Source organism: Lolium perenne, chromosome 1, assembly GCF_019359855.2.
Source record: "Lolium perenne isolate Kyuss_39 chromosome 1, Kyuss_2.0, whole genome shotgun sequence".
Lineage (NCBI taxonomy): Eukaryota > Viridiplantae > Streptophyta > Magnoliopsida > Poales > Poaceae > Lolium > Lolium perenne.
Genome location: NC_067244.2, coordinates 206,702,288 through 206,714,334, shown reverse-complemented (window position 1 = coordinate 206,714,334; position 12,047 = coordinate 206,702,288). Strand labels below are relative to the sequence as shown.

General features: G+C 45.5%; 1 protein-coding gene across 2 annotated transcripts; it reads right to left on the bottom strand.

Annotated features, from left to right (window-relative positions):
- Nucleotides 1-541: 541 nt before the first annotated feature.
- Nucleotides 542-8,647, bottom strand: LOC127321157 (phosphatidate phosphatase PAH1). 2 transcript variants are annotated; one of them, XM_051350202.1, is made up of 11 exons: nt 8,546-8,647; nt 6,021-8,300; nt 5,346-5,929; nt 5,187-5,260; nt 2,964-3,048; nt 2,767-2,853; nt 2,535-2,607; nt 2,286-2,329; nt 1,957-2,085; nt 1,776-1,874; nt 542-1,067 (listed from the first exon to the last, which is right to left on the bottom strand). In XM_051350202.1, the coding sequence occupies exons 2-11, from the start codon at nt 8,200-8,202 to the stop codon at nt 1,011-1,013; spliced, it is 3,414 nt and encodes a 1,137-aa protein (XP_051206162.1). In that variant the 5' UTR covers nt 8,203-8,300; nt 8,546-8,647; the 3' UTR covers nt 542-1,010. The 2 variants fall into 2 exon arrangements, with proteins under 2 accessions (XP_051206162.1, XP_051206154.1); XM_051350194.2 differs by having other exon boundaries at nt 8,461-8,619.
- Nucleotides 8,648-12,047: the final 3,400 nt, after the last annotated feature.

Below are 12,047 nucleotides of genomic sequence, written 5' to 3'. Positions count from 1 at the left end.
TCCTATGGAGAGTCCCTCGCCTATGGATCACTGAAATAGCCTAGCTTTTCAAGTAAAATGATCTTACTGTAGTGTTAAGACCTAGGGGCGAAGCTACAGCTTTGAGAGTTAGTAGTTGTAGCTGTGACAAAGGAGTAATGTTGGAGGAATATTAAGGATCAGCCAATTCAGCCAAGGGTAATCCATCGCTCTCTCCACACAACCAGCTTAATATCACCCAAAACAGACATGTTTCCAATCTTACACCACAACAATCGCTCAATCCCTTGATCTGGAAACCTGACAAGCTCCATGACTCCAAATCATCCTGATTGAGTTTCAGGAATGAGAAGATTGTACCGAGCTCAGGATCAGCTGCTCGAGCGCTAACCAGGTCTCCAGGGAACTTTTTTTTAATATATAAAATGTTTCTAGAGAACCAATTAGTGAAAATGCTTCTTCACCATTTGCCAAGCGTCAGTTAGCATGGCATGCGAGCTAAAAGCCTAAAACTGGCTCCATACCAATATGAACCGACACAATACCGCGCAAGAAGTGTAAATGAGGCAAGAAATGCACAGTCGTATTTCTATTCCATATACAACATACATCGTGTTCGACAGTCTCTGTTCCCAGTTGTTTTCCTGTACCACGAGTAATCTAATTGGCAGACGAGCTACAGCTATGGGAACAAGGAAAGCAATGCAGGTACAGTACATATATTAACAAGCTCGGGCTACCTCGTTGTGAGATGCCGACAGTCTTGGCCTCCAGACGCAGCAGCAATCAGTCTCACGATGATGACAATCAGATCACTACCTAAAAGATGAATGATCGTGACAGAGCTGCGCCGGAGCAAGGAAAATTCTGGAACCTCTGCAACAGTGATCAAAACTCTCGAGATGCTTTACAGGTCGCAGACAGAACTGAGAGCTCTGCTCTGGCGATTGGAACTAGTGTACACGAACAACTTGCCTGGCGTGCTGTTGCGGACTCTACTTGTGCCTACTTCTGTATTTGTCAAAGCTACACTACAAATCAACGTCTGGCAGCGGAACCTTCCAGTAATTCCAGGAATTGTAGTCTTCCTGCACCGCATTATCATTGATGATCAGAACAGAAAATCACTTGAATTTCGAAAAAAGCATGAGCAAGTGGGATGCTATCGTACAGGAAGAAGAATGTCCGAGTTCTGTGTCTAAATTAGACAAATCTGATTTTCAGGACGGAGGGAGTAGAAGAAAAAAGATAAACATGCCTCTGCGCAGGTGTAGCTAATCTTATGAGTGTTTTGCATATATAAAAACTCAATGTGGCATTTTACAAACATGCAGGAACAGGCCTTACAAAAATGCGGAAAATTATTGTTTCATTTCGTAATTTTTTGTTGCTGACTATGTGTGGCGATTAGATCAAATGTTACCTACCACGTAAAAATGTCAGTATCCTAGATTCTGGATATCTAGTTAAAAAAACTGATCTATGTTAATTACAAGGTCTATGAACAAAAGAATTTTCTTATGCTTTCCTTTCATCGCGAATATCCGACAATTTAATGGAAATTTAAAATCAATACGTGAGGCAAATCAACATAATCTGAACTCTCCAACTCAACAAATGTATTACAACGGTAGAATACGGGAGTGGAATTAGCCAAAATGTAAGAGACTATAACCATCATCTGTGAGCTTTATGTTGGGTGTTTGACGATTGCTATCTGTCACCTACTTTATAACGCTGTTACACTATGTCTAGAACCACTGCAAAATACTAAGAAGTTCAGAAGGACAACTAACCTGCTCAACCAGAGTTGTTGGAGGGAACATGTCATTGACGAGGGTATGTAAGGAGGTATATGACTTCACATCAACAGAACTGTTTATGGCCACTTCACCCTGCATGAGAAAAAGATAAAGAGTAAGGAGGCAATTACACAAGCACAATACTACTAACTTCGGCTTAGTGTAATCCAGATACCTTCGGGTTGATGATAAAGATCTTGCCTTTGGGAATTCCCATCTTTTTGTAACTAAGCTCGTCTGTGTCTCTGTTGCCAAATCCAGCATAAAATGGATTGTAGTCGGAAGGAAAAAGTGCTTTAATGTCCTGTCAAAGAAAAATAATATGAGATGCAAATACATGTATCCTTATGTGACTAAAACTGTACCCCACCAATCCCATGCAAACCCTCAGTAGAAGGGTGTGATGCCATGGAAGAACTAAACAGAGATAGGCCATAAGATGAACTTATAATGCCAGAGAAGTCCACAGGCTAAGCAAGGAAACTCAGGAAGCTGATACTTTACCTCCAGACAAGCAATCTTGAACTCATGTGGTGCTCTTCGTATAACTGTGAAAAACAGAGGAAACATTAGAAGATGCAAAACAATAATTATATTGCACTAAGGAGAAAATTATTATTGACCGTAAATTTTCTGTGCAAGGTGAACTAAAGATCAACCCAGTAGTGTCAAGTAAATCCAAATAACATATTAATTTGCCAAAATAACCATAATTAAGAAAACATTCAACCAATGGTTAATAGATGATATTACCTTCTCGGTAGAGTGATGGGAACAAACCATCAGGTGAAATCACAACAGGTCCATTAGGCAGTACTTTCCCATCCTGCAAAATTGTAACAGGGTATACTTGGTTGAGTACATAACCAACTCCGTAGACATACTAACAACAATAGAGACATACATCTACGCATATATGATCAGATCACCACAAGTTGAAAAGAGTGGCAGAAGGAAACAACAAATGGCAACTATTATATTTTACCTGTTTTAAATTGAAGAGGAAGCTTTTTGTCAGATATGCCTGGACAATGGCTCTGGCACTAAGGAATATTAGTTGATAACCGTTTTCCTAGTTGGAAAATAAGAGTCATCAGAAGGTGTTTGCGCAAAACTGGGTACAATCTCAGAAAAAGATAAAGGAAACCTGAAACAAAAACTCAAGATTGTTTGTTTCCACACCTTTATTGCAGAAAAGAGTCTAGCAACACCAGACTGACTCCAATCCCGTCCAACTAAAGGCATGACCTGGCCCAGGACATCAGACCTGAATGCAACATTAACCACTCACATTCAGCTGTTGCATAATTTATAGCAAACACATACATATTACACTGCAAGGAAAAAAGATGCACTAAGCCGCCAAATTCATCGGATAGACCTGAGCTTTAACTCAGTTACTCCAGGGCAGCTTATCCACTGAAATTTTCAGTGTAGCAAAAAGAATATTTGCTGGAAATCCGTTCCAAGAAATTACATGCAAACAAATTATCTGTGATAATCCAACTTATGAGAGAATTAGTGGATGAAAATCTCCAGCATTAATAGGAAAAGGTCATCTTAGACAAGCGCACAAGTTTGCACCTAGAGTTTACATATAATCTAGAATCAAAATAATTCATTGATTCGTTCAGAGGGTGTTTGGTTGGGCTGAGGCTTTTGAATAAGCAGTTGTGGGCTGTGGGCTGTGGAAAACCTGTTGCCATGGAAAGCTGCTGTAAGTAGTGAGACCATTTGGCAAACTGACTATCGGCTGTCTGCTTTTTTGTAAAAAGTCTAGAATGCCCCTAGGATGCTGATAGCTTGATTATGTACTTGCTTAATCAAAATGGCCAGGTTTAATCGTACTTCAGTAATTCTTGAGCTATATATGTCTTGAGCTATTGTACATATGTATGTCGACAAATACCAAGTTTTTTTTTCTTTTTAAGCTAAGAAAAGACCAAACATTTGAGCTTAAGAATGTTGACTTTTTTTTAACATTAATGTTGATTGTTTATGTACCAATTTAATGACAATACAGTTATTTAGCCCTATTCACTGTTTAGAGCTATTGTTCACAATCATTTTGACAAATACACGTGGCATATTGTGTTTTTAGCATGGTATAGTGTGCTACCAAATACACGCCATGCTGTTAAATAGGCATTTCATCATCTTGTACTACATTTTTATCAGGATTTCTTTGAGAACCAATGCAAGCACAACTAGCAGATCTGTTTGTACAACAGCACAATTACACATCTCTACACTATGAACACGCAAAGAATGAACCAAGAACAGATCTGCACTAGTTGTGCTTTTCAGTACAGCCAACCCATTCAGACAACCATTGATTTCAGTACAGCCAACTAGCAGATCGGTATTAGAGCCTTCAGTACAGTCAAATCCATCGATGCAACACATCCAGAGAACTATCAATTTCATTAATACAACATACAAATCAGGGGTTCGGGTGAGCAGCAGTAGCAGGCGGCCAGGATAGGTCAGGCGACTAGTTAGGTCGGCCAGAGGAGCAGGTCCAGCCACGCCACGGCCGGAGTAGCAGGTTGGCCGGAGGAGTAGAGTTCTTGCACGCCTAGATGCGGTGGGAGACTGGGAGGAAGGGCAATTTGGGAGGTTGCAGAATGGAGGCGCACAAGCACGGGGAGGACATGGACTGCAGCGGCCGTTTCCGGCCGGCTGAGATAGGGTTAGGGCGGCGGCGACATTCCCATCGTTCTGTGTGGGGAGGGGAAATGCGAGCGACGGGGGTGGGTTCTGCCCGGTTTCCAGGGATGCCTCGGGCTTATCCGGTGGCAGTTGGACGTAATTTCTTCATAAGTGGCAGGGGCATATGGGCGTGCAATTTGTGCAACGCAGAATGCCAAAGGAAAAACACCTTACGGCGTGCTTTGAGCTTGTAGTGTAAAAAAGCATGTCTGGCTGTGCAAACGCAGTGTTCGTTTTTGTTGTTTGGTTCAACTTTGGCTTATAAGCCCGGAATGCCAAGCTAAAAGCTCAACCAAACACCCCCTCAGTTTAACAATCCAAAGTACAGCTTAAATTAGCAGCATTTTTCCCAATATTCTTAGATTCGTTGGAATCACAATTCAGATAAAGTACTATAAATTTCAGTTGTGTTTGAATCTAGTATAACGCGGACCCTTCTTTTAATTAATATTGCCTTGAACTTGACAAAGCATGCATATAATGAACAAAAGATGCCTGATGGCAACATCTAATAATACGAAGTTAATGCATATGCATAGCGGAATTTTTTGTGTCTAGAAAGTTATGCTAGTTTGCCATAAGATTTATAGTTTACCTGACAGTTTGGTGAGATGATCTGAGGGATGAGCAGCTGAATAAATTGAACAATACTAAGGTACCAACAACAATATGAAAGCGAACTATAAACTTTACCTTGTGATGGTTCCATCCACGTCGGATATAACAATTTTAGCATTCCATTTCCATACGTATATATGTGCTTCAACCTAGCAAAAGAAAAAAGTATTAATATGCTATGCAGATACCAAAAATACACAAGATGAAACAATTAAGAAAAAAAGAAGCATAAACCTGTTGCTTCCCAAAAACTCTGGTGGAGAAGCTAAAGGTTATAATGTTTTGTCCCTCCTTCAGATTTAGAGATGCCACCTGTTCACTAGTGGGAATTAAAGTTCGCACAAATTGCTTTCTTGGTGACTGGTTTTTATTATTCTCTGGGGCTTGCTCATCCATTGGACTCAATACTGTCTCTGTGTCAAGAAAAATATCCTCAGAAGAATCACTATTACTCCGTTGAAGAGATCTTGATATTCTAAATGGAATGGGCCAAAGCCTCCATCTCCGGCTTGAGGGAGACATCCCAAGAGAATCTTCTCCTGAACGGGGTGTTTCTTGGCGTTCAACTGGAATAGCATCAACAGGTTCTACGGAGAAGTCTGGACCAAATACAGCCTTCCCAAGAACAACATGAGAAACTTTACTCCATACGAAATAGTTCCCGTCGACTTTGACAATAAGGTTTGCATTTTTTATTATTGATGGTCCAGACAACTTGAGATCCTCCTCAGGGACAAGATGTTGTTGGAAGACTTCATCAGCAGATGTTCGGCCCATACCTGGCCGTAGCATGTGCCCACAAAGAGAAATCTCAAATCCTGCCAGTACAAAAGCAAAGCAAAACTATGAGGTATGAAATATTGCCTTACAAAAATGAGAATTTTTTTTGCTAATCTGACATGAGCTTACCCAAACCCTTCTGTAACTGAGGGTGCTCTTCTTTGTTTAGTTCCTCTTCCGCTATTGGGTGCTCCGGAATGCTTCCTAATTTGTCTTTGTCGCTGATTCTTGGGGACAACCGTAAACGATCAGTTTTGCAGGTTGCAGCTTTAGAAGGGGTGGTGTCTTTGCTGCTGCCATCAGAATCTCCTTCACAGGACAAGTCTTCGCCTTGTGTTATATTATCATCTGAAGTAATTTCTGAAACATCCACTTCCTCTAGATGATTTGATGGATCGGATTGATCACATTGTGCAGTTTCACTTCTATCTTCACCCAGATCTATGTCAATATCCGAATGGTTACTCGAACTAAGCTGAGAATCCCTCTGGTGGTCAAATTCAGGAGAAAAGGGTTCAGTTCCTGAATCTCCATCATCTTGTGATGTCAAATCCAAGCAACTTCTGAAGGTATCATATCTACTAAAACTAGCTTTAACATTCTCATTGCTGTCATCACAAACCTTGCTTGCCTTAGCTGGGGAATTGCAAGTCTCATCATCCTGAACCAGAGGAATATCACGAGCCTCGTCTTCATTGCTTACTGGTTGATAACCCACATCATTGTTCTCTGAGACATCAATAGCCTCATCTTTAATGGGCAAGAGTTGATCACCCTCATCAGTGTTCCCTGAAATATCACAAGCCTCGCCTTCTACGATCAATGGTTGATGACTCGCACCATTGTTCCCAGACCATGATACAACATCAACCTCGTCTTCGACATTCTCGTTGCTCACATCACAAACTTTGTCTGCTTTTGATGAGGACTTGCAAGCCTCAGTGTTCTGAACGAGTGGGACTTCACAAGCCTCATCTTTGTCGGCCAAGGGTTCATAAGCCTCACCAGTGTTCGCCGAGACCTCAAGAGACTCATCTTTATTGGGCAACGATTGATAGCACTTGTTGCTGTTCTCTGAAATATCAGGAGACGCATCTTCCACGTTCAACGGTTCATAATTCAGACCATTGGTACCTGACCGTGATACACTCTGAGCCGCATCCTCAATATTCTCATTGCTGCCATCACAAACCTTTCCTACCTTAGATGGAGACTTGCAGGCCTCATCATTCCGAACCAGTGGGATATCGCAAGCCTCATCTCCATTGGCCAAGGGTATATAAGCCTCGTCACTGTTCTCCAAGACATCAAGGGCATCATATTTATCGGGCAAGGGTTGGTAGCCCTCGCTGTTGTTCCCTGAAACATCATGAGCCTCATTTTCCAGGTTCAGCAGTTGATTATTCAGACCATTGTTCACAGACTGTGACACCACCTGAACCTCAGCTTCATGGGTCGACGCAACACAAGCCTCGCCGTCATCAACCGACACATGGAGTGTTTCAGATTCAGTAACTGAGATATCAAGCGACTCGTCCTCCTTTGCAGTCGATGCATCCTGAAGCTTCTCCAGAGCCTCCGATGGATTTTCAGAATCAAACTTAACCTTTTCCTGTGATATGTACAAATCATCCAAAATGCCAGACTCCCACACCTCGCCGTTGCGGCTGAAGTCCCCGCTGGAGCTCTGCCCAGGTCCCAGGTGGAACTGCGGGTCGCTTAGCTGCACATCATCCATACTCTCCTCGGTCGAAGAAATGGGAGCAGTCAGAACACACCCGTTCACGCTGACCAGAAGCATCTCAGAAGCGCCCCCTTCAGCCTGTTTCGCCAAATCTTCCGCTTCCTCCAGATACGAATCGAACTCATCTCCAGTCTGCTCCTCCTCGTTCAGCTCCGAGCCGCCCAACTGGTCACCACCGGACCCCATGTAAAGCTCGCCGTCGCTCTTACTCCGCAGCGGGGTTTCAGGCTCGCTGACAACAACCCCTGAACCAGCCCCAGAGTCCTCCTCGCTGCCCGGCACGAGCTCCCGCATGAAGTAGGCCTGGCCCGAGTTGTCGAGCAGCATGTGGAAGCTGGCGTCGACGCCGTTGACGGTGATGGTGACGACCTTCTCGGCGCCCTTGAGGACGCCCTGGAACTTGCCGAAGCGGACGTACCAGGGCGTGCTGCGGTAGGAGCCGTCGCGCTGCTCGACGACGATGATGTCGACGGCGCCGCCGAAGGGGTGGAAGGGCGTGGCGACGGAGTACATGCCCTGCGAGAGCACGCGGCCCACCCCGCGCCCCACCATCCCCACCACGTCCATGTCTGGCTGCTAGGCAGGAGCACCCGCCCGATCGCATCAAACGCTCAGCGATCCGGACCCCAGCGGGCGGCGCGATTCGTCGAGCTGCTGCATCAATTCTGCAATTGATTGAACGTGAGTGTTAGATTCTGTGTGAACTTCCCCCGCGCGGGTAGCAAATCCGCGAGGGAGTGGGCGGATTGGAGGCGAATTTGACCGGGGAAAACGCCGGAACAGAACTCGCGGAATAAGACGAGCGACTTAGGGTTCGCCACCAACCAAAAGAAAATCCGTACGCGGCCGGGTAGATCTCCACTTCACGGCAGGTCAGGGTCAGTAGAGCGGTTGAGTACGTGGGCGATACCTTCGAGGCGGCGGCCGTGCTTGGGTGGAACAGAGAGAGACGGCGCTGTGGGGAACCGGGAAGGGGAGAAGATACCGGACCGGAGTGTGGGAGTATTTTCCCAGAGAGTTGCCCGAGTTGTTCTCGCAGGTTATCGGAAAAGGGAAAGCTTGTCGGGCCTTTCTACTGAGTTTTTTTTTTCTCATCCATATATTCCATTTGAGTTCGAAGGTGTTCTGAGATCTACCGCCTCCAGCATTTTCGTGACAGGTGAAAAGGTACAGAGATATGAAAACTACGGCTCATGAGCTAACTCGTGAAAACATTCCTTCAGAAAATACTACTGCTCGCTGCTTATACAAAAAAAAAAAAACAGGAAAATGCTACTCCATGGATCGATAAAGGATAAAACTACGGGCATCTTCCAGACCAAGTCGCCGATTGGGGCGAGACACAGAATCATGTGGCAGGGAAAATTCCCAGCAGACGCAAAACCCAGAAACCTCCCGATTCCTCCAGGAAGGCTCCACGAAACTGCAGCGCCGCAAAGAGCCAGCAAAAGCGGGCCGCGAAATTCCCCAGAGGAGGGAGAAGGCGAACTAGTACTGAAACAGAGCAATGCGAAATCGAACCGGATCCGCACCGTCCTAGCCGGAGATGGGCGGGAGGGGGGACTCACCGCGGAGCCGGCGCGCGCGACGGGGGCTCGGCCGCTGGCCGCTTCTCCGCCGGCGACGGCGAGGTCGCGTCCGATAAGTCTTCGCGGGGCCGCGTCGCCGTCGCGGGTCGCTGGGGGAGGTCGGAATTTGGGGGAAGGGAGACGCGGAAGGAGAGGGGATAGGTGGCCGTTGAGGGCCGCATTTATAAGTGAGCCCCGTCGCTCGCACGAGCCGCGCACGTGGGCCGTCCCGGTCCGCCACGCCACCGCCGGCGTGGGTACCCGGGACCCAGTGTCAGTGAGAAGCAAGTGGGGCCGCTTTTATGTTTTTAATCAAAGGAATTAAAATGCCGCCGCATCGTGTCGCACGAGCTGGCCTCTGCAGCCGTCTTTCCCATCACCTGTGTTTTTCGATTGCAGACGAGCTTACAAAATTCTGATTGTGAGAGGCTTTTCTTTTTCCGTCGCAGTAAGTATTGACTTCAGTTTTCGCTAATGTGGAGGGAGCCACGTCATCTTATCGACGTCAGAATGTTGCAACCCGACTATGTAGGAGATGGATATCCCTTGTTTCTCTTCAAGATTCAAATTGCACGAGATATTGTGGACCCACTCGAGATGTCGCATCGAGAAAATTCGGTTAATCACATCTCATAGGGAATTATTCATTGAGTATTTCGTGCCTCGGGTTGAGTTCAAGACTACTAATTGGAGTAGTACTAAAGGTGGGAGTCTTGGATGCGATGAAAAGAGCCTAGTGTTCTCTTACTTGTACTAACGACATCGACAAGGGTGGGCAAAGTATTTGAGGATTTTTTTTTCCTCCTTTTGTGGTGCTCTTTAATTACTGAGTCTCGATTTTCAAGGTGAAAATCCAATATCTAACCTTAATTGGTGATAAACTCGCAATGGTTTCGTTAAATTGTTTTGGGATCTCATAATTACTTTAAGGTGAAAACCTAAGATCTATCGATCAAGCGACGAGGGTGCTTGTACATTATTCCCATACGAGATAAAAACTTACCGCGTGTAATTCTCATACGCGGTAATTTTTTAAGGTGAAAACCTAAGATCTATTGATGGCTTTTTAAGAATCTCATTTGTAGTTTCGTGTGTCGTATTTGGTGCTAGTTTGTGTGCTGTTGCGAGTGGTTGTTCATCGTCGAGACATTTAATCCTTATTTGTTCCTTTTGATTGTGTGCATCCTTAATACATGATGGATATTTTATTAGTACAGAGCTGAATGTAATTGGTATCCTCACGATATTAATATGTTTATTTTATTGAAAAAGTAAAACTTCCTTATGGGTTCCAAATTCAGGAGTATAGATAAAATTAAAACGACTAGCATTAGAACCGCACATATTTTGGTGAACACGCGGTAAGTTTTTATCTCGTATGGGAGTTTATTTGATTGTTTAGTTTAAGCCTCGACTTTGGGGTTTAAAATTCAACTAAGGGTAAAAAAGTCTTTTCAACCTAGGAACCCCCTCCATCCAACAAAACATGCCTCGACATCATGTGTAGTCCAAAAAAGTATTGCGTTGATTTTCACGCAATGATCCAAATGAGGTGACATGGCGAAAGAGGTGGGGAAATGTTGGTATGGGCTGTCAAAAAACGGCGCAGCTTGTCTGACTTGGCTTCACCAAGTTAGAGAGCTACAGTTCCCTAACTTGGTACATGAGCCGTTGGATTGCAAATGAATGGCAGGATCTAGGTACTGCAGCTAAAAACTGTAGCGATGGTACTGTTGCAATCAACACAGTAGCTGTGTACTGTAGCTGCTATGTAGCATGAGATATGGGGTGTTCGTTTTTGATCCAACAGTTAGAAATCAATTCAAGTCAGGGGCACTGTAGCTCTCTAACTTGGTTTGAGCAAGTTAGAGAATCCCAAGCGGTCAAAAAGTATGATTAGGGAAAGTGTTTAATGGTTTTCGATGTGTGTCCGTTGAGTAAGGTCTGAGGTGATAGATGTGGTTTAAAAATATACTACCTCTATCTGCAAAATGGATGTTTTAGATTTATCTAAATTTAGATATATATCCATACGGTCACTCTACTACTCTACCTCCATTTTAAAAGACATGGCCATCTTCGTACATGTTGCACACAGCACACACCACATGAAGGGAAGCTAGGAGCGCACAACGTCCACACGCACACGGCACACGGAGGAGGCCCAATACCGGTAGTACCACCTCGGCTCAACGTGCCAGTCCGCTTTAACCACCACGACGTGGTCGATGGCGTCGCCGTCGCCGCCGTACGTACGTAGGTGATCCGGGCGCGGAGGCAAAACAGTACTGGCGTGCGGATCGATCCGTCCCAGCCACTGGAGAAAGAGAAAAAACGGTTATCCGGGAGCCCGTGCCGAATATGCTCCCATGGGCCATGGCGTCCGCAGACCGCACGTTCAGGCACCCGTCGCTGTCCTCCAGCTCGGGCACCATCTCGCCGCGTACGTACGTGCGTGCGTGCGTGCACCGTCATTCTCCTCCCGTTTTCGGCACACATCCTCCCGCTTGGCCATGTTGGCGGTGCCTGGTGCCGTGAAGCAAACGTGTTTCCAGAAGCTGTAGGATCCAGTGGCTGTCGCGTCCTCGGCGGTGTGAAAGCGGCGAGAGATTGGATCGACGACTGACGAATGACGAGGATGAACGCACGCACGCACGCATAGCTGAGGTCCGGTCCGAACGTCGTCTGGGAAATACCGTTGGTCCAAGGGACCGCCACGCCACGCCGCGAACGAGAGCCTCCGTTCCCGTGCGCGGATCGGCACGAAAGCATAATCGTTTGCCCTCACGCACACTACTGCCCTCGCCAAATTCTGGCGCCTTCTCTGCTTTCAGCCAACGCTTC